Source organism: Salmo trutta, chromosome 31 (assembly GCF_901001165.1).
Source record: "Salmo trutta chromosome 31, fSalTru1.1, whole genome shotgun sequence".
In the NCBI taxonomy this organism is placed as follows: Eukaryota; Metazoa; Chordata; class Actinopteri; order Salmoniformes; family Salmonidae; genus Salmo; species Salmo trutta.
Window position 1 is genome coordinate 12,159,405 of NC_042987.1, and position 27,825 is coordinate 12,187,229.

The window sequence follows — 27,825 nt, forward strand, 5'->3', positions numbered from 1 at the left end:
TTGACTAGTTGTGAAAAATACTGGAGATCAAGAAAAAGAAGGTAAGGATTAAGCGCTGTGTGCATATGATTTGTGCCAAACAGGTGCTGTTAGTTTACAATCTAATTTTCCTGACTGTTTGGAACCATTTTAAACAACACTAAGTAAATTATAAGCATACCAGAGTCTGTAACGTTTTTTTGTAAAGCCTTTATTACAGCAAAGACAGTCGCAAAGACAGAACGGTTTATGTATCGTTTATGCAAATGTATGAAAGGGTTGCTTTATTTCATTTTAAAAACTAAAATCATTGACTCATGCTGTGTGATGACATGAACGAACGAATGAATGATTGATTGGAAAAAAGTAGCCTATATAGCCTATATAACTATTGAAATGTAGGCCTAAGGAAGGTACGGTATTAAGACTAAACAGGATGCGCTCTTAGGCCTACAGCTGGATGGTGGTTATTCAAGGCTGCGATACTAAGCCTACTAATGATAATGACATTACTTATTATAGTTATGATCATATTAAGGAGATCAACAAAAAGCAGCGTTATTATAAATATAATTTTTCTGACAACTTGGAACAGTGTAAATAAATGATAAATAATACCAGAGAGGCTGTTCTTATGGAAAAAGTATAAAGCCTTTATTACAGCATAGCAAAGATTAAAAACAGCCGAAGTTGTGAAGTTGTTTATCCGACGTGGTTTCGTGAGGCTTGGTGCTCATGGAATCAGTAGGCGATTAAACAAACACAGAAGCAGGATCTGCTTTATTTCTGTATATACAGTTCCTGTGGAAAGTATTCAGACCCCTTGACTTTTTTTTTATGTTACAGCCTTATTCTAAAATAGATGTAAAAATCAGCAATCTACACACAATACCCCATAATGACAAAGCAAAACTAGGTTTTTCGAACATTTTGCACATTTAAAAAAAATATAGTAGAAAAATACCTTATTTACATGAGTATTCAGAACCTTTGCTGTGAGACTCGAAATTGAGCTCAGGTGTCTCCTTTTTCCATTGATCCTTGATGTTTCTACAAATTGATTGGAGTCCACCTGTGGTAAATTCAATTGGTTGGACATGATTTGGAAAGGCATACGCTTGTCTAGATAAGGTCCCACAGTTGACAGTTCATGTCTTTGCAAAAACCAAGCCATGAGGTCGAAGAAATTGTCTGTAGAGCTCCGAGACAGGATTGTGTCGAGGCACAGATCTGCAGAAGGGTACCAACATTTTTATTCCACCATTGAAGGTCCCCAAGAACACAGTGGCCTCCATCATTCTTAAATGGAAGAAGTTTGGAACCACCAAGACTAATCCTGGAGCTGGCTGCCCGGCCAAAATGAGCAATCGGGAGAGAAGGGTCAGGTCAGGGAGGTGACCAAGAACCCTATGATCACTCTGACAGAGATCTGGAGTTCCTCTGTGGCGATGGGAGAACCTTCCAGAAGGACAACCATCTCTGTAGCACTCCACCAATCAGGCTGGCCACTTTTATGGTAGAGTGGCCAGACGGAAGCCACTCCTCAGTAAAAGGCCCATGACAGCATGCTTGGAGTTTACCAAAAGGCACCTAAAGACTATCAGACCATGAGAAACAAGATTCTCTGGTCTGATGAAACCAAGATTGAACTCTTTGGCCTGAATGCCAAGCGTCATTTCTGGAGGAAACCCGGCACCGTCCCTACAGTGAAGCATGGTGGTGGCAGCATTATGGTGTTTAAGAATACGCCCTTTTCCCGGCGGCAGGCAGCTTGGCAGGTAGGAGCGTTGGGCCAGTAACCGGAAGGTTGCTGGGTCGAATCCCCGAGCTGACAAGGTAAAAACCTGTCGTTCTTCCCCTGAGCACGGCAGTTAACCCTCTGTTCCCCGGCCGCCTAAGACGTGGATGTCGATTTTTAAGGCAGCCCTCCGCACCTCTCTGATTTAGAGGGATTGGGTTAAATGCACAGTGGTGTAAAGTACTTAAGTAAAAATACTTGAAGTACTACTTTAGTATTTTGGGGGGCATCTTTACTATTTATATTTTTGACAACTTTTACTTCACTACATTCCCAAATAAAATATTGTACTTTTTACTCTATACATTTTCCCTTCAGCCCAAAGTACTCGTTACATTTTGAATGCTTAGCAGGACAGAGAAATTGTGAAATTCCCACCCTTATCAAGAGAACACGTGGTCATCCCTACTGCCTATGGTCTGGCGGTCTCACTAAACACATGATATTTTGTAAATAATTTCTGAGTATTGGTGTGTTCCCCTGTCTATCCGTACATTTTAAAAACAAGATCATGGTGCCGTCTGCTTTACTTAATATAAGGAATTTTAAATGATTTATACTTTAACTTTTTATACTTAAGTATATTTTAGCAATTCAGTAAACAAAAAAAGAAAGTCCCTTTTTCAGGACCCTGTCTTTCGAAGATAATTCGTAAAAATCCAAATCCTTCATTGTAAAGGGTTTAAACACTGTTTCCCATGCTTGTTCAATGAACCATTAACAATTAATGAACATGCACCCGTGGAACGGTCGTTAAGACACTAACAGCTTACAGACGGGAGGCAATTAAGGTCACAATTATGAAAACTTAGGACACTAAAGAGGCCTTTCTACTGACTCTGAAAAACACCAAAAGAAAGATGCCCAGGGTCTCTGCTCATCTGTGTGAACGTGCCTTAGGCATCCTGCGAGGAATGAGGACTGCAGATTTGGCCAGGGCAATAAATTGCAATGTCTGTACTGTGAGACGCCTAAGACAGCGCTACAGGGAGACAGGACGGACAGCTGATTGTCCTCGCAGTGGCAGACCACGTGTAACAACACCTGCACAGGATCGGTACATCCGAACATCACACCTGCGGGACAGGTACAGGATGGCAACATCAACTGCCTGAGTTACACCAGGAACACACAATCCCTCCTCCAGTGCTCAGACTGTCCGCAATCGGCTGAGAGAGACTGGACTGAGGGCTTGTAGGCCTGTTGTAAGTCTGAGGACCTGGCAACAACGTCACCTATGGGCACAAACCCAACGTGGCTGGACTAGACAGGACTGGCAAAAAGTGCTCTTCACTGACGAGTCACGGTTTTGTCTCAGCAGGGGTGATGGTCAGATTCGCGTTTATCGTGGAAGGAATGAGCGTTACACCGAGGCCTGTACACTGGAGAGGGATCGACGTGGAGGGTCCGTCATGGTCTGGGGCGGTTTCTTTTTTTGCTGAGTTTATATTGGGTGACTTTCACTTTTACTTGAGTAACTTTCGGTGTCTATACTTTACTCAAGTATGGCAATTGGGTACTTTTTCCACCCCTGTAAATGTGGAAGACACATTTCCCTTATCCCAGCACACAGACCAAGAAGGCAGTTTTCTGATGTTGACTTGTAGCTTACATGGAGAAAAATACAAAGTGATTTCATTGTATATCCCACCAGGGGCAAAGCTGGTGTTTTTTGTTGTTGATAAAATTCAAGCTATATTAGATCAAATCCAGACAGGAACTATTATTTTAGCAGGCGACCTAAATCAAAGCAATTAAAAAGGCAAATTCAAGGGACCTTCAAAGAGGATGAGAGATGTCATCTCTACAAATAATGTACAGGACACCTGGAGTTTACTATTCCCAACTACAAAAGACTACTTTATTTCTCAAATTAAGAAAAGCTATTAAAGAATGAATTCAAAAAATACACTTCTTAAAAATAAAGGGAACACTTAAACAACGCAATGTAACTCCAAGTCAATCACACTTCTATGAAATCAAACTGTCCACTTAGGAAGCAACACTGATTGACAATAAATTTCACATGCTGTTGTGCAAATGGAATAGACAACAGGTGGAAATTACAGGCAATTAGCAAGACACCCCCAATAAAGGAGTGGTTCTGCAGGTGGTGACCACAGACCACTTCTCAGTTCCTATGCTTCCTGGCTGATGTTTTGGTCACTTTTGAATGCTGGCGGTGCTTTCACTCTAGTGGTAGCATGAGACGGAGTCTACAACCCACACAAGTTGCTCAGGTAGTGCAGCTCATCCAGGATGGCACATCAATGCGAGCTGTGGCAAGAAGGTTTGCTGTGTCTGTCAGCGTAGTGTCCAGAGCATGGAGGCGCTACCAGGAGACAGGCCAGTACATCAGGAGACGTGGAGGAAGCCGTAGGAGGGCAACAACCCAGCAGCAGGACCGCTACCTCCGCCTTTGTGCAAGGAGGAGCAGGAGGAGCACTGCCAGAGCCCTGCATAATGACCTCCAGCAGGCCACAAATGTGCATGTGTCTGCTCAAACGGTCAGAAACAGACTCCATGAGGGCCCGATGTCCACAGGTGGGGGTTGTGCTTACAGCCCAACACCGTGCAGGACGTTTGGCATTTGCCAGAGAACACCAAGATTGGCAAATTCGCCACTGGCGCCCTGTGCTCTTCACAGATGAAAGCAGGTTCACACTGAGCACATGTGACAGACGTGACAGAGTCTGGAGACGCCGTGGAGAACGTTCTGCTGCCTGCAACATCCTCCAGCATGACCGGTTTGGCGGTGGGTCAGTCATGGTGTGGGGTGGCATTTCTTTGGGGGGGCCGCACAGCCCTCCATGTGCTCGCCAGAGGTAGCCTGACTGCCATTAGGTACCGAGATGAGATCCTCAGACCCCTTGTGAGATCATATGCTGGTGCGGTTGGCCCTGGGTTCCTCCTAATGCAAGACAATGCTAGACCTCATGTGGCTGGAGTGTGTCAGCAGTTCCTGCAAGAGGAAGGCATTGATGCTATGGACTGGCCCGCCCGTTCCCCAGACCTGAATCCAATTGAGCACATCTGGGACATCATGTCTCGCTCCATCCACCAACGCCACGTTGCACCACAGACTGTCCAGGAATTGGCGGATGCTTTAGTCCAGGTCTGGGAGGAGATCCCTCAGGAGACCATCCGCCACCTCATCAGGAGCATGCCCAGGCGTTGTAGGGAGGTCATACAGGCACGTGGAGGCCACACACACTACTGAGCCTCATTTTGACTTGTTTTAAGGACATTACATCAAAGTTGGATCAGCCTGTAGTGTGGTTTTCCACTTTAATTTTGAGTGTGACTCCAAATCCAGACCTCCATAGGTTGATAAATTGGATTTCCATGTATTATTTTTGTGATTTGTCAGCACATTCAACTATGTAAAGAAAAAAGTATTTAATAAGATTATTTCATTCATTCAGATCCTAGGATGTGTTATTTTAGTGTTCCCTTTATTTTTTAGCAGTGTATTTAAAAAAATAAAAAAATTCTGAACCATTTATGGGCTCCCGAGTGGTGCAGCGGTCTAAGACACTGCATCTCAGTGCTAGAGGCGTCACTACAGACACGCTGGTTCGAATCCAGTCTGTATCACAACAGGCTGTGATTGGGAGTTCCATTAGGGCGGCGCACAATTGGCCCAGCGTTGTCCGGGTTTGGCCGGTGTTGGCAGTCATTGTAAATAAGAATTTGTTCTTAACTGACTTGTCTAGTTAAATAAAGGTTCCGTTTATTTCTTTATATTTATTTTTATTTGTTATTTTACTGGGTTCACATAGTGATATTAGATCATTCTCCGGAATAATACTTAGAAATTATACGTAGACCCGAAATGTATTAAATACGTTAAAACAAAAAAACATTTTACCATTACAACTGTAGACAAAGAGGACAGAGAAGAGCAGTTCCCTGTATAATTTGGTGTGCTTTTAATCCCATAGCCCTGACAAAATGAATACACACCAAACCAGTTATAATTATAAAAGATTAAGATCTAAATGTGTTAATTAGAAACAACACAATTAATGACAATTTTAAAAGCTATGAGAATCTTTATAAATCAGAATTAAACAATAGTTGGACTGATCCTTCTTAGAATCAACAACTCTAAAGCAATTAACAGCAGTCAAATTATCACAAACAGATCACTCCAAAAATAATTTAGACATTGATAAAACATTTGCCAGGAATTGATGGCTTTTCTATTTGAATTCTATTGAACATTTTGGGACAAAGTAGCACCCCTATTTACACATGACAACACATATGTTACTCAATTCAGTGCTTCCTAGTTCCATGTAGCAAACAGTTATTTCAGTTATATTAAAACCAAGAAAATGTGGAGTCCCCTCTTTTATTACAGACCCATAAGTTTAATAAATTGTGTCAATAAAATAATATCAAAGCTCATAAGCAATAGAATGGCAAAAGTCTTACCAGACCTGATACATATTAAAAATAGACACTTACAAAAATAGAAGAACATGTTTCAGTTTAATACAAGATATACATTTTTCAATATTTGGTGTTGATGCCGAAAAGGCTTTCAACCATCTTGAATGGTCTTTTCTGTTGAACACTTTGGAAGCTTTCAACTTTCCAGCTGAAATAATACATTTAATACAAATATTATTTAAATGTCCTAAAACAAAAATATACACAAATAATACATTATATGATGAAATTGCTTTAGAACATCCCTGTCATTGCCCCTTTCTAGCTCCCCGCTCCTGTTTGCACTGGCAATTGAATCACTTGCAAAACATAATTCGACAGGACTCAAACATAACAGGTATTGGTAAACATGAAAATAAACTTTATTTGTTGATCTCCTGATATACCTGACCAATATTGGACACTCAATGCCCCCATTGCAAAAAAAATATATATCTGAATAGTTTCAAGATAATCTCAGGATATAAAATGAATGTGGAAAAACGGTTAACACACACACTCTCCCTTCCTCACACACACACTCCCTCTTTCTCCCTCTCTCATAAACACACACACCTCTCTCTCGCCCGCAAACATCGCCTATGGGCACAAACCCACCATCGCTGGACCAGACAGGACTGGCAAAAAGTGCTCTTCACTGACAAGTTGCGGTTTTGTCTCACCAGGGGTGATGGTCGGATTCGCGTTTATCGTCGAAAGATTGAGCGTTACACCGAGGCCTGTACTCTGGAGCGGGATCGATTTGGAGGTGGAGGGTCCGTCATGGTCTGGGGCGGTGTGTCACAGCATCATCGGATTTAGCAACCTGTCATTGCAGGCAATCTCAACGCTGTGCATTACAGGGAAGACATCCTCCTCCCTCATGTGGTACCCTTCCTGCAGGCTCATCCTGAAATGACCCTCCAGCATGGCAATGCCACCAGCCATACTGCTCGTTCTGTGCGTGATTTCCTGCAAGACAGGAATGTCAGTGTTCTGCCAATCCCAGCGAAGAGCCCGGATCTCAATCCCATTGAGCATGTCTGGGGATGTGTTGGATTGGAGGGTGAGAGCTAGGGCCATTCCCCCAAGAAATGTCCAGGAACTTGCAGGTGCCTTGGTGGAAGAGTGGGGTAACATCTCACAGCAAGAACTGGCACATCTGGTGCAGTCCATGAGGAGGAGATGCACTGCAGTACTTAATGCAGCTGGTGGCCACCAGCTGCATTAAGTACTGACCCCCCCTTTGACCCCCCCCTTTGTTTCAGGGACACATAATTTGAATAATGTTAGTCACATGTCTGTGGAACTTGTTCAGTTTATGTCTGAATCTTATGTTCATACAAATATTTAGACATGTTAAGTTTGCTGAAAATAAACGCAGTTGACAGTGAGAGGACGTTTCTTTTTTTTTTGCTGAGTTTGAGACCTATCTAAAATGCTGGAATATAGAATCAAATTAAAGTTTTTCGCTTCACTGTCCAAATACATATTAATGGGAGTGTATGTAGCCTACAGAACATCACATTTAAAGTTCTGATAAGCCAAAGAGAATTTCCATCACTTACACCTCTCACAAGACTAATGTTAAGATTGTTTGTTTTGGTCCCCCTATCCTCTCAGGTTCAAGCCCAGCACTGTGTGTGGTACGGTGAGTGTGGGGAGTCCGACAAGGTCCCGGGGAAGAAGTACAACTGCAACTATACAGGACCACCTATCCCACTCCCACCAGAGGGCCATGAGCTGCTCACAGTAAGGTTTATCATGGAAGCTTTTTTCTGAACTGGTTCTCTATGTTTTCATTGCACTTCTGAAATTACGCTTGACTCACATGTTTTACTTGAACAAAACCAGGTATCATCTAAATGATCCCGGTTCTTGTTTTGTGTGTGTGTGTAGGAACTGTGTCCAGGCTATGACTATGGGAACCAGAGTCTGTGCTGCGATGTCCAGCAGCTGCTGACTCTTCAAGAGAGCCTTCAGTTTCCCCTACAGTTCCTCTCTCGGTACGCACCGTAGTCTTTGCAAAAATAACTTTGTCATTCCATGTGCCATACTTGGACATACTCCCGTAATAGCTATGTTTTTGGTTATGCGAGGTGCCTTAGCAGTAAGGTAGCTTTGTTGATATGTTTGTCATCTCCATCAATCTAAAGTTCCCTGACTCTCTCTGGGTTCTCCGTCTCCAGATGCCCAGCCTGTTTCTTCAACCTGATGAGCCTGTTCTGTGAGCTAACCTGCAGCCCCCGTCAGAGTCTGTTCCTGAACGGCACCCAGTTCACTAGTGACACAGCTGCCAACAAGACCAATGTGGTGGAAGTCCAGTACTACATTGGACAGACATTTGCCAATGGTGAGGGGGCACATTGCCTGGTCCTCTAGACTGGGGCGGCAGGCACCCTAGTGGTTAGAGCTTTGCGCCAGTAACCGAAAGGTTGCTAGATCAAATCCCCGAGCTGACATGGTAAAAATCTGTCGTTCTGTCCTCTGAACAAGGCAGTTAACCCACTGTTCCTAGGCCGTCATTGTAAATATGAATTTGTTCTTAACTGACTTGCCTAGTTAAATAAACATTTAAAAAATTAAAATCTGTTAATGCTTTCTTGCCAACTCCTATGATCATTGTCCATAGGAGTTGGCAAGACTGCAAACAGATTAGGCTAGTGGGCAGATCAGGTCACCGTTTGGAGAGTGGAAATATACAGTCACTTCCATTGGCTAGCACTGTTGTTGACATAATGCTACAGATATCAGTCAGTCCCAAGGTGTATAATGTAATTTTGGTCCTCTCTCTTGGCAGCCATGTACAATGCTTGTCAGGATGTCCAGGCCCCCTCCATTAACGTGAAGGCCTTGTCACTGCTCTGTGGTAAGGACGCCAGTGACTGCAACGCCACCAACTGGATCCAGTACATGTTCGACATCAACAATGGACAGAGTCCCTTCCCCATCATCCCTATATTCTCAGGTAAGATGCACAATACAGAATATGTGCCATTTACAACGAAAGGGCATCGGTCTCCACAAGTATTCATACTTATTTCAGTTAAGGATAACATTGGTCTCAGTTTAAAACAGCACAAGAACATTCATCTGGAGTCAAATTGGTACAGCTCACATTTATTTTATCAATAACTCCACATCCTCTGACTACCCCCACCTCTCCAGACATGCCAGTGTCCGGTATGATCCCCATGAACAACAAGACATACGGCTGTACGGAGGGTCTGGAGGATGGCTCTGGGCCATGCTCCTGCCAGGACTGTAGTCAGGCCTGTGGCCCCCAGCCTGTCCCTCCGCCCCTGCTTCCGCCATGGACCATTCTGGGCATCGACGCCATGGTGGTCATCATGTGGATCTCTTATGTGGCCTTCCTCCTCATCTTCATCGGAGCCGTGATCGGAGCCTGGTGCTACAGGCAAGGACTGAAGCGCGTTATGAACTGACTGGCACTTTGACGTCTGAAGAAGTGTTTTCCTAAGATGTATCTAATGGTGCTGGTTTTTTTCTCCTTTTCTCATCCAGAAAAAGGAGAATCGAGTCGGAGTATGGTCCCATTTTGGACAGCAATAACCCTCCCTGTCTGAACAATGACAACATCGACCAAGGTACGGTGCTGCATATCAAGAAGTCTTTGTGCAGCACTTACTTGTTTTACTTAACTTTCTGGACTCCAAGCTATTAAAGTATCTAGATACGACGGTGCCAATTGCCAAATCAGCCCAAAATGCAGTAATGTTCTAAAAAAAAAACTCCCATTTTCTACCTGACCATTAACTCATTCCCTCCTCTCTCGCTCTGTGTCACAGTGGACGCATCGTGTGGTGAGACGCTGGGCGAGCGCTTCGAGAGCTCCCTGCGTTCCCTCTTCGCCCGCTGGGGCTCGTTCTGCGTACGGCAGCCCCTCGTGGTCATCCTGGGCAGCCTGGCCGTAGTGGCCGCCTGCTCAGGGGGCCTGGTCTACATGAAGATCACCACGGACCCCGTGGAGCTGTGGTCCTCTCCCAGCAGCCAGGCCAGGCAGGAGAAGGACTACTTCGACAGCCACTTCGGACCCTTCTTCAGGGCAGAGCAGCTCATCATCACCACCACGTTGCAGTCAGAATCCGTCTACTCCCCGTACCCCGCGGGGGCTGACGTGCCCTTCGGAGCCCCCCTGGACAAGGACGTCCTCCACCAGGTGGGTTAGTTGGAGGAACTGGGCTGGGGTGTGTGTGTGTGTGTGTGTGTGTGTGTGTGTGTGTGTGTAATGTATTGAGGTGTGATTGATATGTTCAGATGGAATTATTGTAGAATTTAGAATGGGATTATGGGTTGTGGACATTTTGGTTCAAGCTATCTGAGTAGTGTTTCCCCTAGGATTTCTTTCAGCAGCTAAAACCCTGAATCAGTGACCTTAGTTAAAATCTTTGGCTCCCGCCTGTGCTAAATTAGTATAGGAGAAACAATGCTGTGTCAAGAATATATCCGCTGTCTTGTTGATCAAGTGTGGAGGCTCTTCTCTTCAGGAAGACATACAGTACATACTTTGCCTTAGTTCTGACGTGACATTTTATAGTTGTAGTTTTTCTAACATTTTTACACAATCTCTTATCTCAGGTGTTGGACCTCCAGACGGACATAGAAAACATAGTGGCTTCATACGGGGACCAGAAAGTGACCTTAAAGGATATCTGCTTGGCTCCGCTGGCCCCTTTCAACGACAACTGCACCATCCTCAGTGTTCTCAACTACTTCCAGAACAGCCACAAACAGCTGGACCATAGCATAGGAGATGAGTTCTATGTCTACGCAGACTACCACACGCACTTCCTCTACTGCGTCAGGTGAGTGGCCCTCAGAACACTTTCTCTAGTAACATCTACACCTGGGGAATGCTACAGAACTCATGCGATTATACTGGTTGCAGTTCCTCTCCAACTCAAATCATTCACATTGAAAGATTGGTTCTGTTATTGCACACTGTAAAATGTTTTTCTTGAGCTTCATTTTCCTTCAGCAAGTATATACTCATAGCTGTGTATGGTGAATAGTTAGTCTTAGATTTGTGTATATTACTTCAGTTATTAAATCATTCTCTCTGTCTCTCTTGTGTGTAGTGCCCCAGCATCCCTCAACGACACCAACAAGCTCCATGATCCCTGCCTGGGTACCTACGGAGGCCCCGTCTTCCCCTGGCTGGTCCTGGGAGGCTATGATGGTGAGTGGGGATACGTTAACATCACACGAAGAAATATAATCTACAGTTAGTCGGTGGGAATAAGAATTAGCCGGTGGGAATAAGAATTAGCCGGTGGGAATAAGAATTAGCCGGTGGGAATAAGAATTAGTCGGTGGGAATAAGAATTAGCCGGTGGGAATAAGAATTAGCCGGTGGGAATAAGAATTAGCCGGTGGGAATAAGAATTAGCCGGTGGGAATAAGAATTAGCCGGTGGGAAATAAGAATTAGTCGGTGGGAATAAGAATTAGCCGGTGGGAATAAGAATTAGCCGGTGGGAATAAGAATTAGCCGGTGGGAAATAAGAATTAGTCGGTGGGAAATAAGAATTAGCCGGTGGGAAATAAGAATTAGCCGGTGGGAAATAAGAATTAGCCGGTGGGAAATAAGAATTAGCCGGTGGGAAATAAGAATTAGCCGGTGGGAAATAAGAATTAGCCGGTGGGAAATAAGAATTAGCCGGTGGGAAATAAGAATTAGCCGGTGGGAAATAAGAATTAGTCGGTGGGAAATATGTACCTTTTCAATTTTGTGCTGTTTTTTTCTATGGGTATGTTTGAGTGTATTGTATGTGTTTAAATTAGGAAAGCGTGTCTGCTAAAAAAGGCTAAACGTTATTGCTTAACTCCTGTATATAATCACAAATGTTTTTCTAGTTGTTATTATGCAGAGATACCTATGCAAAGATGGTTATTTGGTGACTGACCTTGTAGAGTCGGGTTTAATGAGCTAACTCGGACTGTTTGCAACCTTGAACCTATGTCTTGGAACATCCTTCAGGCTCTTTGCTATTGATTTTACTATTGTTCACTGTGTTTTTTTGTATGGAACTTTGTCAACTGTCAACACAAATTCCCTGACCCATGGCACTTTTTTGCATCTTGTTCTCCCACCCCAGCCACCAACTACAACAACGCCACAGCTCTAGTGATCACATTCCCTGTCAACAACTACCATAACGACAGCGTCAATCTGGGAAAAGCCCTGGCCTGGGAGAAGGAGTGAGCAAAACGAATGTTTCAGATGCTAGTGCATTTACTAAAGGAGTTTCACATTTCAGTCAGATTTGGGTTTGTGCCATGAGTTGCCATTTTGAAGTAAAACACCCATCCATTTCCAGATTCATCAGTTTCCTGAAGAACTACAGCAACCCCAACCTGACCATCTCCTTCAACTCTGAGAGGAGCATTGAGGACGAGATCAACCGCGAGAGCGAAAGTGACCTCAGCACCGTCGTGGTCAGCTACGTCATCATGTTCGTCTACATCTCCCTGGCGTTAGGACATATCCACAGCTTCAGGAGGGTGCTGGTTAGTAGTAACTAACTTCAGCCATTATAATAGTTTACTTTATTTAATAACGTGTTTGTCGACATCTCCCCGACTCAAGACAATAGTTTAGGTCTTTGTCTAGCTCAAAAGAGAGGTCAAGCCCCTGTGCGCAGCATTGTCTCCCGCAAGGTTCTGATTCTGAACGACTAACCCTCTGTCTTTTGCTTTCGGCCCAGGTGGACTCTAAGATCTCCCTGGGCATTGCAGGCATTGGGATTGTGCTGAGCTCAGTGGCCTGTTCTCTGGGCATCTTCAGCTATGCTGGCATCCCTCTCACCCTCATCGTCATCGAGGTCATCCCCTTCTTGGTGCTGGCTGTCGGCGTGGACAACATCTTCATCGTTGTCCAAACGTACCAGGTGCTAAGCTTTATTCTCGTCTGACTATACTTTCATTGAACCACAATGTTTCGTTAGGTGCATGTAACGGCATGTATACGGTCACTGTCGAACTCTGGAATGGCACTGATGAATGAATTGATCACCGTGTGTGATGCGTTGTTGTACAGAGGGATGAGCGGCTGCATCAGGAGGAGCTGCATCAGCAGATAGGCCGTATCCTAGGAGACGTGGCTCCCAGCATGCTGCTCTCCTCCTTTTCTGAGACGGTGGCTTTCTTCCTGGGTATGAGAATGACCTGTAACCTTCAGTCACTTAACACCTCTAGTGTTGACACACTACTTGGCTACATTATAGAACAATCAAACGTATTGTGTAAGGCAGTATGTAAATACTTGAAGATGTCAACTAGGTCCTTTCATTCCCATGGATTTCCGTATGGACTGCAATTTGTGTAACGACAAGCTTGAGTCTGGAGCTCTGATGTCAGTGGGTTACCTACCTTTTTCCTCTCCAGGGGCCCTGTCCACTATGCCAGCTGTGCAGACCTTCTCCCTGTTTGCTGGGCTGGCTGTGTTCATTGACTTCTTGCTACAGATCAGCTGCTTCATTAGCTTGCTGGGCCTGGATGCCAAGAGACAGGAGGTAAGGAGGGCTGGGCTGGTATGGGGGTGAGGTAGGGTAAGATATGGCTGGGTTAAGGGTTGGAGATGATTTCCTGCTACAGATCAGCTGCTTTGTCAGTCTGCTGGGCCTGGATGCCAAGAGACAGGATGTGAGGAGGGCTGGGCTGGTATGGGGGTAGGGTAGGGCTTGGTTAAGGGTTGGGGCTGACTTCTTCCTACAGATCAGCTGCTGGGCCTGGACGCTAAGAGGCAGGAGGTGAGGACGGCTGGGGAATAAAATGAATGTTTCCACACTGCATTTGCTTCTCCTGTGAGAGGACTGGTGATGACTCACAGGGGTAGGCTTGGCATGCTAAACAGTAGCTGTCAGCATTCTGTGTCACTGTTTGCCAACTCCCTGTTTCATTACCATGTCATTTCCAGCTAAGGATGAGTGTCACGGTTACAGCCCACTTCAAGTGAGCAGTGCACTGATGTCACATTTTAATAGAGAGAGACACACAAGTTATCTAATTAGGAAGTAAATTCGGAACACCTGTTTTTAAAATGCTTTACTGATTGGGTCCTTGGGGCCTTATTCAAGATTTCCGGGTTAAGTCAACATCGTTCTCTTGCGCTTTAAGAATTTAGACGTTGTTTTTCCAGGGGAATCGTCTGGACATTGTGTGCTGTGTGAAGCTGCCAGTTGGCCAGGAGGAGAGGACAGATGGCTTCCTCTTCCACTTCTTCAAGAAGTTCTACTCCCCCTTCATCCTCAAAGAGTGGGTCAGACCCATTGTGGTGAGTGCTGATACTCAGATTTAAATGTACAATAGAGCCAGCGTTCAAGCCAACGTGTTATGTATGGATATCATAAGGTGAATGCACCAATTTGTAAGTCGCTCTGGATAAGAGCGTCTGCTAAATGACGTAAATGTAAACAGTTAGCCACTAAACTTCCATAGTGTATCTTTAACAACTTCTCTCGGACAGGTGGCTGTGTTTGTGGGGATGTTGTCCTTCAGTATCGCTGTCACCAATAAGGTAGAGATTGGACTGGACCAGAAGCTCTCCATGCCTGATGTAAGTATGTCTAGTACACCTAACCCCACCAGCCTCACTCGGTGTGCTATTGATAATCGGTCTTTTGATGCGTTGGATAATATCAGACATTTTGTCTCGTGTTGTATCTCCTATCCAATAGGACTCGTACGTGCTGGACTACTTTAAGAACCTGAGCGAGTACCTCCACACGGGTCCTCCGGTCTACTTCGTGGTGGAGGACGGCCATGACTATCTGAGTCTGGAGGGCCAGAACTCTGTGTGTGGAGGGGTGGGCTGCAGCAACAACTCTCTGGTCCAACAGGTCTACCAAGCATCTCTGATCAGCAACTAGTGAGTGAAGCAACAGCAACCCCCTCTCCACTTCTTTCACCTTTGGACTGCGTGTTGAAATCAGTAGTATGATGTGAAATCAGTCGGTTTAACAGGGAGACTAGAATTCTGGTTTTGAACTCACTGACAAACAGTGCTGGGATTCGCGACACCCACAATAACATCTGCTAAATATGTGTATGCGACCAATAAAATGTGATTTTATTACTTGTTACATGTAACAAAACCACCCACCACTGCTGTGCATGACCAAAGAGCTCTATTTTCATGTCCTCCAACAAATGTAGTTTGTTGTAGTTTGCTAAACGGCATTGGCACTTGGATTGGAACTGGTGATATGGTCAGATGACATGAAAATAGAGCTCTTAGGCCACGGACTTTTGTTTTGGTGACAAAAGAAGGATGAATATGCTGAAAATTACCTCATGCCTACTGTAAAATATGGTGGTGGATCTTTTGTTATGTGGCTATTTTTTTGTCCACTGGGGCCATTGTCAAGGTCAACAGCATGGTGAACTTTACCCAGTACCAGCATATTTTAGCCAAAAACCTGGTTGCCTCTGACAGGAGGCTGAAACTTGGCCACAAGTGGATCTTCCGAGGAGAGAAGGCAATGGACTTCTCAGTCTCCGGACTTGAACCCCATTGAAACCCTGTGGTCTGAATTGAAGAAGGCAGTCCATAAGCACAGACGAAGGATATCGAGGATCTGGAAAGATTCTGTATGGAGGAATGGTCTAAGATCCCTCCCAATGTGTTCTATAATCTCATAAAACATTTTTGAAAAAGGCTCCTTGCTGTTATCTTCACTAGGGGAGGGTGCCGGAGTATTGAAAACAGGGGTGCCAATAATTTTGACCCCTTATCTCTTTGAGAAACAAAATATGACTTGCTAAACAAAATCACTTTCTGTGACCAATTGTATTCGTATTAAATAATATAATTAAAACATTTTTTTGCATATAATATAGCTGTGTATTTTCTGCTCAGCTTTATCAAGGGTGCCAATAATTTAAGAGGTGACTGTGTATAGTTTAATGTTACAGTTATCGCTATCATATATGGGCCTAATATAGGCTAAGCTAAACCTCTGTACAGATTTCCTTTCTTTTCATTCAAAATCCAGCCGTCAATGCTGGTTAGAACTCTGCATAGAGATGGATAGCTAGAGGGTGCCCTTGGCACTAGACGGTGAATCCCTATGGGCTTTGTTATCACAGAAGCGATCAATGGCACAGCTCGGAGGTGAAATATTTTCTGAAAAGTGACGCACACATTACTTGAAAAAGTAACTATTACTCAAATGTTTAAAGTAACATGTTACATTACTCTGTTACTCATAAAAGTAATATCATTACGTAACGTGTTACTTTTGTAACGCGTTACCCCCAACACTGCTGACAAATACCTTTTCTTGTTTGGAGGTATTGTAAGACTAGTAATCTCAATGTAATTCTCCCCCCAGCACCACTATAGGATTCAACCCATCGTCGTGGCTGGATGATTACTTTGACTGGGTGAAGCCTCAGTCCTCCTGCTGTCGATATTACAACTCCTCTGGGGCCTTCTGCAATGCGTCAGGTAACACACACACACACACACACACACAAACCTGCCGTAGATATTACCACTCCTCTGGAGCCTTCTGTAATGCCTCAGGCACTAACGTTAAACCATTATCCAATGTGCCAATAACACACCGCTCTGATCAGTCTCTTCCAACAGCTTCTGGGCAAAGCATGTCTACACGTTCAGGACAACTCTTAACACGTCTAACAATGTCTGCCGCGTCCTGATTTTGAAGACACAGGCTACATTCCGATATCAAGCCGTTGCGAAACAGTGCCATTCTGAAGCATTGCTTTTAGTCAGTGAGGCAGTATTTGAAGGGCTTTTTCTTTTGTATGCTAGAAATGTTGTATTGATGTACCTACATTTGTCTACTTTCATCAGTGGTGGACACGTCGTGTGTGCACTGCCGCCCCATGACCCCCAGTGGGAAGCTGAGGCCCATAGAGCAGGACTTCATGAAGTTCCTCCCCATGTTTCTGTCAGACAACCCAAACGTCAAGTGTGGGAAAGGGTAATGGTTGTTTCTCTATGGCAATGAAGGCATTGTAGTTCATAGTTGAGTGTGTATTGAGACATATTGACTGGTTGCATTTCATGCTTTTACCTTGATGAAGTTTACACCTTTTTTTTTTTTGCTTTTCACTGATGGCGTTGAACTCTTACATTGAGATTCAATCATTCTGTTTAAAGGAATTGTAATTTGTTTGAACTATTTGCCTCTAATGTGGTCTTTGGTCCTGCAGGGGTCACGCGGCCTACAGTTCAGCTGTGGTCCTAAAGGGGAACGACACATCTATGGGGGCCACCTACTTCATGACCTACCACACCGTCCTCAAGGACTCCCCTGACTTCATAGACGCCATGAAGATGGCCCGCGTCCTGGCTGACAACATCACGAGCGCCATGGGCCACAAAGTCTTCCCCTACAGGTAGACTATTGTATCAAACACATCAAATACGTGTTTTCCATGTGGTTGATAGCACTCGATTGACCATTCCAGCCATTTTTATGATCCGCCCTCCCCTCAGCAGCCTCCTCTGCCTCACATGTTATGAAAAAAAAAGCGCAAGGCTTTTCCCGCGAAGGGTTAGTGTTTCAGGGTTAGCTGGTGATATGACCGTCACTGGTTAGTTTTGCCCTCGTGAGAAGAGAATATAGTCACAACTCACCAGTGAGCTAGATACGCCCTGAACTCACTGATTCTGGTTAAATAGAACCGCTCTGAAAAGCTGTTAAATTGTGTGGTCCAGGTCTTTGTTCCTCAAAATAACCATAAAAGGTGAAGTAAGTCAGTCATAAATAAACACACACTCATAACATAGATTGTTCTCCATCTTTTTTTCTTATACATCCAGCTTTTTTATGCCCCCCCCCCACCGTTTACTACACATCCTGTTTTAAGGGTTCAAGAGGGGTTGTATAGTACATGTAAACACTGCATGTAAGATGCCATCTGTACGTATTTTGTCCTGTCAAAGTACTGCCCTTCTGTTTTTTTGTTTCACTTCTTGGTCAAAGTGCCTTGAGTTGCCACACTAGCGCCATTTTTAAGTTCAAACCTTTTTTTTAAGTACATCATTCACAACAAGTCATTTTCTACATACTGTACTAGAATTATGTTGCAGAATTTGAATTTGTTGAAACTTAAATTGTAACTGTTGTTTTCCCTCTCCAGTGTGTTCTACGTGTTCTACGAGCAGTACCTGACCATTGTCTACGACACGGTCTTCCAGCTGGGCGTGTCGCTGGCGGCCATCTTTGCGGTGACCACGGTGCTGCTGGGCTTTGAGCTGTGGTCAGGAGTGCTGGTCAGCATCACCATCGCCATGATCCTGGTCAACATGTTCGGGGTCATGTGGCTCTGGGACATCAGCCTCAACGCTGTGTCCCTCGTCAACCTTGTCATGGTGAGAGAAGGAACATGCTGATTAGTTTTGGATTTGTATATTTAAAAAAAAACTCTCTTCCTATAATTTGACATTTCTGGGTAGTTTTGGTTGTCATTTCTAAATGACATGTTTTGACACCAAAGGAGGATGCAGAACACTCCTGGTTGTGAACGCAGGCCAGGATCTCCGGTGTATTCATTGTGTGTGTGTGTGTGTGTGTTGCAGAGCTGTGGTATCTCTGTGGAGTTCTGCAGTCACATAGTGAGGGCTTTCTCCATCAGTGTGAAGGGTACCAGGGTGGAAAGGGCTGAAGAGGCTCTGGCCCACATGGGCAGCTCAGTAAGTACATCTCTACTCTTCTAGTTCAACCCACACTAGCACACTTTGTGTTGTGTCCACGGAAACGGCACACTGTCTGAATATGTATTTCAAAAAAGCACGTAGCTCATCCTTTGCCCGAGGATTGTCTGTTCTATCAGTAGTCTGACATGTAAAAATAGTACGGAGTGGCTGCAGATCCAACGTTTTGGGGATCTTTACACTGCACTAAAGGATCCGGAGGCTTCTGCACGTGTGTGTATATTCTCTACTCAGGCGACCGGTCATGGTGCTCCTTTAATAAAGTTAGATTAAAGGTGAATCGATGTCTGCAAGATCACATAACGATAGTGTTCTACATAACAGAACTGAATATGATAGTATAACGTTACTGTAAGAGGAAAAACACCACTGTATTCTTCTCTCATGTGGCCAAGACTCAAGTGCGCGCTACTAGGCAAAATACACAGGTAGGCTATGCTACAGTTGGAACACCATCTGCTCTAAATTTCATTCACTCCATCATTCAAAACAACAATGTAGGCTACTTTGAAGCTACACTGTATAACTCAAGAAGATCAAAATGCATATCACCATGAAACTGATTGAGATCAAATGGTTACTATGCAGAATGACGCTGCGTGGCCGTTTCACCGGTTAAACTTAACGAATGATCGTGCGCGATTGAATGCGAGGGTGTTTTTGTCTTAAAGTAATGTTATATTATTCTATTGGGTTCTGTTATGTAGAATACTGTGATCATTGTGTGGTCCTGCAGACGCTGATTCTGTTTTGATCTGACTTTATTAAAGGAGCACCGTTCCTCTGAGTAGCCTGTTCTCTGCGAGTAAAGTAGAGAACGTAGGCTACACGTGCGCAGAAGCTTCGGGAAGGATCTTTGAGTGCAGTAGACTAAAGATCCCCCAAAAAATTGGCTCTGCAGCAATGGAGGGGGAAAAAAACGGTGTGAAATTGAATTCTTGGCTTGAATGGAATATCTAGGAAAGTAGAAATCACCTGATTGTTTGGCTCCGGTTTTTAGAACCTGGTTATTGAATTCATTTTTGACTGCAGGGAATGCTGAGCACCAGAATTGAACTAAACCATGGCTCCTCTTCTCCCAGGTGTTCAGTGGGATCACTCTGACTAAGTTTGGAGGCATCCTGATCCTGGCTCTCTCCAAGTCCCAGATCTTCCAGATCTTCTACTTCCGCATGTACCTGGCCATGGTGCTGCTGGGGGCCACGCACGGACTCATCTTCCTCCCTGTGCTGCTCAGCTACGCAGGTACGCATAGGGCGATTTCTCAATTGGGCAAAAGTCCATCTTCTAAACTCGCCATGTGTAGGAGAGTACCACTTTGATAATAGGCGAACGGAGGAGATAGCCTCTTCCCGCCGAGGAACCTCATAATTATCGTACCGGCTCCCTGTCGTGGAAGAGTTCTCAAATTCGTCACACCCTCTTTGAATCAGCTGTTGTTTTCGTGAAGAAAATCATGCACACATTTCAAAACGATATTCTACTTATCTACATGTCTGGCACAACCAGCTACATTTCCTTTTACCACTTTACACATCTATTTGGGGATTCCTCCGTAAACATCATTCGCATGATGACGCGCAGGTGGAGAAGGTGTCTCATTTCATACGAGTAAAATAGTTTCCTTTTTAGGATGGAGGAGTTGAGCAAAACCAATTTAAGATTCTCCCATTGTGCGTGCGTGTGGCCTTTCACTGCAAATATAATTTGCATCCTAACATCACACTATAGCACCTCTCTGTAAGCTCACTAAAACCCTCAAGCCCCAAAAGGAAACTTGCCCTAAAATTCACGTTTGCCTACCACCTGAGTATTTTGTGTAGTGCCTCATCTTAGTTAGTACCAGTTTGTCTTTATGTCAATGTTTACACTGCATGGAACGAGGGTAAGGTTGCCTCCCAAAAGTTTTAAACGATTTCACCATTGGAAAAATTACACAATCTGTCGGTCTCTCTTCCCTCAGGTCCTTCGGTAAACAAAGCCAAGGTGTTTGCAGCCAACAAGCGCTATGCCGGCACAGAAAGGGAGCACCGCCTCAACTTCTAGAGGCTCTGTGGGGCAAAGCGCAGGACAATGATGATTTTGAACTAACTAACCTTTCTGTCCTGGTCTGGGAGAGACGGTGTGGGGTGACGTAGCGTGGCGGAGGCAGCAGTTTCTGTGATTTCTGACACACACTCGCAGTGCAGGGATGCAACTCAGGAATAACTGTCGGGTGTGTCTCAGAGGCCTCTCACACTTTATTTAATTCTTATGGGCAATTCTGGGTAGTTTTCATTAGGGCACACAGTGGCAAAATGTTTTGCAATGGAAAATGGAAAAAAATGGCGTTTCCTGTAGGACCAGTAGTCTTTGTCTGTTTTGGTGCCTAATGAACACCACAGATTTCAGTAACCTAGAATAGCCCCCTAATGTAACATTAGCAGCAATAGGATGATATATACTGTTTCCCCTCTCAACACAGGAAGTCAGCTATGTGAATATAGGAAAAACTTAAGATTTAAACTAGAAGTTTATGGGGGTTTATGACCCTACTCTTTATTTTCTCTTGAAGAACAGTTATTCTTTAACCAGACAGTGTTTTTTGGGGGATTAGCTAAGTAGAATGTGTAAAGAGAATGATGATATATGCAAAAGATTACTTCTCTGAGGAAAAAGCAAAAAGTTTTATATGACGAAGCGTTTATGTATACTGTACCAAATAGTGTTTAAAGATACAGTTAACCTGGTATATATTCCAGGTGTTCCACACATAGAAAAATAATTACTAGAATTCTGTAATTATATTTCTATGGTTCCACAGTTACTGGAAAAACTTGACCCGCTTGATTGAGGCAACTTTATTAACGTTATTATAATAATAATAATAATATTGTGTGACGATATGTATTCCTATATAGGCAAGAGTCAATATTCACAAAGTGACACAGAGTAAAAGTGATGTTCTAGGACCAGGGCCACCTTGTTCATATAATTATAAATGAAAAGGCAAAACTGATCCAAGATCAGTGAATAAGAGCTCAGTCTGTAAGTACATTTATACTAGGCTTGGTCTGGCTCCACATCTTGCAGTAATGTTTTTGCTTACAGTTAGGGCTGTGCCCAGTTGTCTGTAGTACCTCAGAATGTAGGGTTGCGATATTAAAGTAATATTATTGTTATCATGGGGCAACCAGGGGCTCTAGATGTTTGTTACAGACATGCTTGTTGACAATGCTGCGCATTGGCACTAGAAAGAAGCACAATGTTGTAATATGGTAACCATGTCTTGAATGAAAATCTTAATGTTTTAACATTTTAATGTGTGGACTGCATTGCAACTCGGTATTGACAGATTTAAATCTGATTTGCAATAGAATCTCATATTGGTACACCACTATAGATTTGCATAATTTTTTGGGGAAAATAAATCACTAACTAATATCTCATGTGTGCCTTATTTTGAGTAACCTAAATGCACTGAGCAAAAATATAAACGCAACATGTAAAGTATTAGTCCCATGTTTAATGAGCTGAAATAAAATATCCCAGAAATTTGCCATGTGCACAAAAAGCTTATTTTGATCAAATTTTGCGCACAAATTTGTTTACATCCCTGTTAGTGACGATTTCTCCTTTGCCAAAATAATCAATTCACCTGACAGGTGTGGCATATCAAGAAGCTGATGAAATGTCATGATCACTACACAGGTTCACCTTGTGCTGGGGACAATAAAAGACCACTCTAAAATATTAAGTTTTGTCACACAACACAATGCCACAGACGTCTCAAGTTTTGAAGGAGCGTGCAATTGGCATGCTGACTGCAGGAATGTCCACTAGAGCTGTTGCCAGAGATATCTATGTTACTTTCTCTACCTTAAGCCACCTCCAATGTCTTAGAGAATTTTGCAGTATATCCAACCCGTCTCATAACCGCAGACCACGTGTATGGCGTTGTGTGGGTGAGCGGTTTGCTGATGTCAACATTGAATAGAATGCCCCATGGTGGGGTTATGGTTTGGGCAGACATATGCTATGGACAAAGAACACAATTGCATTTTATTGATGGCAATTTGAATGCACAGCGATACCGCGACAAGATCCTGAGGCCCATTGTCATGACATTCATCCGCCACCATCACCGCATGTTTCAGCACGGCCCCATGTCTCAAGGATCTGTACACAATTCCTGGAAGCTGAAAATGTCCCAGTTCTTCCATGGCCTGCATACTCACCAGACATGTCACCCATTGAGCATGTTTGGGATGTACGACAGCATGTTCCAGTTCCTGCCAATATTCAGCAACTTCGCACAGCCATTGAAGAGGAGTGGGGCAACATTCCACAGGCCACAATCAACAGCCTGATCAACCCTATGAGAAGGAGATGTGTAACGCTGCATGAGGCAAATGGTGGTCACACCAGATAATGACTGGTTTTCTGATCCAAGCCCCTACCTTTTTTTTTTTTAAAAGCCATCAGTGACCAACAAATGCATATCTGTATTCCCAGTCATCTGAAATCCATAGATTAGGGCCTAATTTATTTATTTAAATTGACTGATTTTGTTATATGAACTGTAACTCAGTAAAATCTTTCAAATTGTTGCATTTATATTTTTATTCAGTATACATGTTCAGAAGGAACCGCCTGGTTGAAGGGGGTTATGTAAAAACAGACCACATTGTGGCGCCAGATACCACAGTAGCTAGCTGTATGCTGCCTGGAACTACCTCTTGACTTTATTTTTCAGCCATCTGTAGGGCTATTGTCGCTGTTATACAATATTTCCTCACTTCAGACGGGTGTGGTCTAACTTGGTAGTTTCGATACCTTACATTTACTGCCAATTTGAAGGCTCACGTTTTGTTTTTACTGCCTTGTGGTTGTGCGACATGAATATTTAAAGAGATTTTTTTTCTCGTGCTTTTTAAAACCAACCATTTGTAACCATATGAACTTCAGACTTCACCCACAGTGCGTGCACTTCCACATCGAAAATGATATCCCCACAAAAATCGTCTGCCAAACCGAGAAGGACTGACGGTCGGTAACAGTGTCAACTTCCTCTCTGGCCGAGCCTTGCTGCCGTGTTGTCACACAAAATGCCACTTCATCATTTATTCATCAGTTTTCTCTTTCAGTGTTTGGGCTGTTCTTTGAATCTGTCGGAGAGGGATTAAAATATTAATTTCCCCCTGGTTGGGGCTGTGCAGGGAACAGGACAGAGGAGGAGAAGGGGGGGGGGGGGAGAGAAGCGAGGTTCTGGTGTTATGTAAGCCCTGTGTGGCTCACCTCTCCCTGGACCCTGCACCTGACCCAGCTCACGCACATCTGAGCCCCAGTACAGCTTAACCCCATACTGGCTACAGCTTAGCACAGCCGTCACTGTAGCAGACAATGCTGTTAAATGAATAATATGGTTGTAATGTACAGCTGATTTGCCATTGCTGATATTTAATCAGCTGGTTTTCAACTAAGTTGCAAATCACATACCAGACAGTAGGCTTTGCATTAATTTATTTCTATCCTTTATTTGAATAGAGACAGACACTGAATTATTGAGTCATTTACACCATGCGTTTGCTTGTTTTCAGCATCAGTCCCTCGATGAGCTTTACAAGTGAGAATGTGAATACAGCCGTGAAACAAGGTAATGTTTATGAACAGCAACCATACAGTATACTGTACTATCTCTCAGGTGCAAGGTCGCCGTGTCCTGTGGGCATTCAAGTACAGCATTTCCCATCCATTCCCGTTTGTTGACAATACCTCCAGATTTACACGGTTATCAAAACGTCACGCCAGGGTAAGCCACGAAACACAACCCTTATTTTAAGTGATTCTAAAATCCCCTATGGGAAAAATGAATGGTGGAAAAACAATTGGAACCATTTCCCTGTTTGACCTCTAGGTTCTATGACTCATACTATGGTACTCTATTGCACCATTGTCTTAACAGCACAACATGGTTACTAAAAGGCAATGTAGAAAATGTGGGACGAAAAGGCAGCAGCTCACTAAACTAAAGCAAGTTATGTAAATGTTCTACTGGCACAGAGAGGGAGAAGACTTACTGTCCAGCACCAGTTACCATACAAGCTGGTGCATTATTACATTAAGTTGAATAAGGGATTTAAAAACACCTCAGAGGAAGTATTTCATGGGAAAGAATGTAGAGAGAAAAGTAATGCTGTGCAATCGCACATTATCATTCCTCTCTTTCTGCTGTGAGGTCACTTTGCTTGACGTGCATTGCCATGACATCTTATTGGCACAATGACGTGCTGTATGCTTACCAAAACCTTCACTCAAGCGACACACATCACATGAGTATAATAAGGGCAGACAGGATGATCTCCTGCTGTCTCTCGCTAGTTGCCTACCAGGAATCCAAAGCAAACGCCTCCACATCTCTCAAAGCTGGTTCATGAAAGTACACATACTTCTTGTCAACACCTTACCCCTAACAAGTAATTGAGTTGCATTATTTGCTGCCAACACTATCCTTGGGGTTCAAATTCAGGCCACTGGCTGTATTTTCTACTTGAGACATTGGACTGAATCCCTTTAAAGGGTCCATTAATAAGTAACAGATAATCAGTTTTGAGTCACTGGTTATCTGTTGACGCCAAAATAGACTGAGTGGTAAAAAAAAAACAACGTTTTAGTCATTTAGCAGACCCTCTTATTCAGAGCGACTTACAGGACCAATTAGGGTTAAGTGCCTTGCTGAAGGACACATCGATAGATTTTCGACCTAGTCGGCTCAGACATTCAAACCAGTATACTTTCAGTTACTGGCCCAACGCTCTTACCTGCTAGACTACCTGCCGCCCAGTGGGACTAGAGAATCATCTCAGACATGCAGAGGATCAGATTCACAAACGAGTCCAACTGCAGGGCTGCCTGGGGCCTGGGATGTAAAGTCACAGAACGTTTGCATAGAAATGTATTGTTAGACTACATAAAATAATGTCTGTCAGCTAGATAGGAAATCGTGTCAGCTCTATTCATTCTATGTCTATCTGCAACATTCAAAACATTTCACATCCCTGACTGAATACGTCCCTGTGTGCCCCACTCCCCGCTGAACAGACAAACAGCCAACCAGGGAGTCCCTCTCCCACTGACAGCCACAACACGCCACACAGCACCCACCATTCACTTCCTTGTTTACAAACGTGGTGGGCCCAGCAGTGACCAGGGTCTGACCTGGGTTGAAAAGCCCTGAGTCACTGCATCAGGAGGAGGGGGGGAAAGGCCTTGGGGGAGGCCTGGGGGGGGGGTTGGGCAGGCAAACTGCCGTTTCAGCCAAATGTTGTTATTTTAAAAAGAGGGAAGGGCAATAGACTAGGCCAGGGGGCTTGCCCCCCAAACGATGGAACACATATTTGGTACAATGGAGGTGGCTGACATGTGAGCTGACCCCAGGGAGGTCAGTCAATAGCCCCCTTTATGAGTCGCTGAGAGGGGTATTAGAAGTATCAATGGAAAGGACTAAGCCATATAGGCCATGTGGCCGTGGCCAGGCCTGGAACTGTTTGTTTTGATTGCAGCACGAGACTGGGACTGGCGTGACCGCCCGCCTTGTTTACCTTGGATATGTGTCAGGTGGCCCGAGAGAGCCTGTTCGTTCCCTCCCTTTCTCCATCTCGCGCACTCTCTCCCTCCCGTTTGCTCTATTTTCCTTTCTCCCCTCCCTCCCTCTCCATGAGAAACCCTCCTCTCAGATTGCATCAGAGCCACAGCCGGGCACAACAACATGATCACTGAGCTCAATGTAGGACAGAGCCGGGCACTCAATAGCACTGGCAGGCCTTCTTATTCCGTGTTCACTTGCTAGCCTGACATTTCTGACTGGTTGAACCCGGCACGTGTATAACCACAGAGTTTCTAAACCCAGAAGATCAATATCGCAAGACTTCCGGGAACGCTAACAAAGCAGACCAGGCCGGGGTTTGAGAAGTCTATGAGAGATGTAAAATTCTTCCTTAGTTGTTCATTTTCTCGAAAGCTAAAGGCAAAACCTAGATTCGAGCCAATGTCTTAACTAGTTGAACATGTTATTACTCCAACTTCGTAAAACAACTTTATATCGAAGGAGTACCTTTGATTTGATGGCCTGCACATGCATAGTTCGGTGCGAGACGACCGTTAGACCCGATAATGTGTTTCTACAGCATGAGCCAATGTCGCCACCTAAAATTCCTGATCGGAGATTTCTATCGGCGAAGCAGTTTCTGCCTGTCTTCATACTGTACTGTCTTTGGTATAACTACAACCAGTTAGCAAGTCGGGCATTTCCGAGTTGCCTCGTTCCGACTAGCAAGTGAACGCGGCAATAGTCACACTGACTTGGAGTAGTTTTTTTAATGCTCTACTGCCAAGGGATATTTGTATATATTTTTTTATTTTACTAGGCAAGTCGATTAAGAACAAATGCTTATTTACAATGACGGCCTACCCCAGCCAAACCCGGACGATGCTGGGCCAATTGTGCGCAGCCCTATGGGACTTCCAATCACAGCCGGTTGTGATGCAGCCTGGAATCGAACCAGGGTCTGTAATGACACCTCTTGCACTGAGATGCAGTGCCTTAGACCGCTCCGCCACTCAGGAGCCTTGAGATATACTTTAATATTCATCGTCTAATTTGAGTTATTCATCATATCCCCTTTTAGGTGACAGACTCAGTGTCACAGTAAGATATGTAATGTGTTTTAACACTTGGGGCTAAGCCTCCTTAAGTTGTCAAGGGGGTAGGATTTTATGAGAAACATGCACTGTCTAATCATGCACGCTTGAATTGTAATAGATGATTGGTTCTCTGCAATAAATATTTAGAGTGGAACCAGATGATATCTTATGTTATGGCAGTACATCAATTCACCAAGATCAGCAGCCAGCAGAATAGT

At 44.1% G+C, this 27,825-nt stretch overlaps 1 protein-coding gene across 1 annotated transcript in view; it reads left to right on the forward strand.

Moving 5' to 3' along the window:
* The window catches only part of LOC115169556 (NPC intracellular cholesterol transporter 1), a 28,487-nt gene extending 6,139 nt beyond the window's left edge, over positions 1 to 22,348 (forward strand). Inside the window, exons 2-25 of the mRNA XM_029725282.1 lie at positions 7,838 to 7,966; positions 8,114 to 8,220; positions 8,404 to 8,567; positions 9,015 to 9,182; positions 9,383 to 9,632; positions 9,740 to 9,822; positions 10,024 to 10,394; positions 10,814 to 11,040; positions 11,314 to 11,414; positions 12,333 to 12,435; positions 12,555 to 12,744; positions 12,942 to 13,124; positions 13,274 to 13,388; positions 13,621 to 13,748; positions 14,375 to 14,509; positions 14,702 to 14,791; positions 14,913 to 15,103; positions 16,569 to 16,684; positions 17,057 to 17,186; positions 17,419 to 17,604; positions 18,352 to 18,583; positions 18,791 to 18,904; positions 20,008 to 20,170; positions 20,889 to 22,348. Of these exons, the coding sequence (XP_029581142.1) occupies positions 7,838 to 7,966; positions 8,114 to 8,220; positions 8,404 to 8,567; positions 9,015 to 9,182; positions 9,383 to 9,632; positions 9,740 to 9,822; positions 10,024 to 10,394; positions 10,814 to 11,040; positions 11,314 to 11,414; positions 12,333 to 12,435; positions 12,555 to 12,744; positions 12,942 to 13,124; positions 13,274 to 13,388; positions 13,621 to 13,748; positions 14,375 to 14,509; positions 14,702 to 14,791; positions 14,913 to 15,103; positions 16,569 to 16,684; positions 17,057 to 17,186; positions 17,419 to 17,604; positions 18,352 to 18,583; positions 18,791 to 18,904; positions 20,008 to 20,170; positions 20,889 to 20,971 (3,759 nt within the window). The 3' untranslated portion in view covers positions 20,972 to 22,348. The remainder of the gene's footprint in view (positions 1 to 7,837; positions 7,967 to 8,113; positions 8,221 to 8,403; positions 8,568 to 9,014; positions 9,183 to 9,382; positions 9,633 to 9,739; positions 9,823 to 10,023; positions 10,395 to 10,813; positions 11,041 to 11,313; positions 11,415 to 12,332; positions 12,436 to 12,554; positions 12,745 to 12,941; positions 13,125 to 13,273; positions 13,389 to 13,620; positions 13,749 to 14,374; positions 14,510 to 14,701; positions 14,792 to 14,912; positions 15,104 to 16,568; positions 16,685 to 17,056; positions 17,187 to 17,418; positions 17,605 to 18,351; positions 18,584 to 18,790; positions 18,905 to 20,007; positions 20,171 to 20,888) is intronic.
* Positions 22,349 to 27,825: the final 5,477 nt, after the last annotated feature.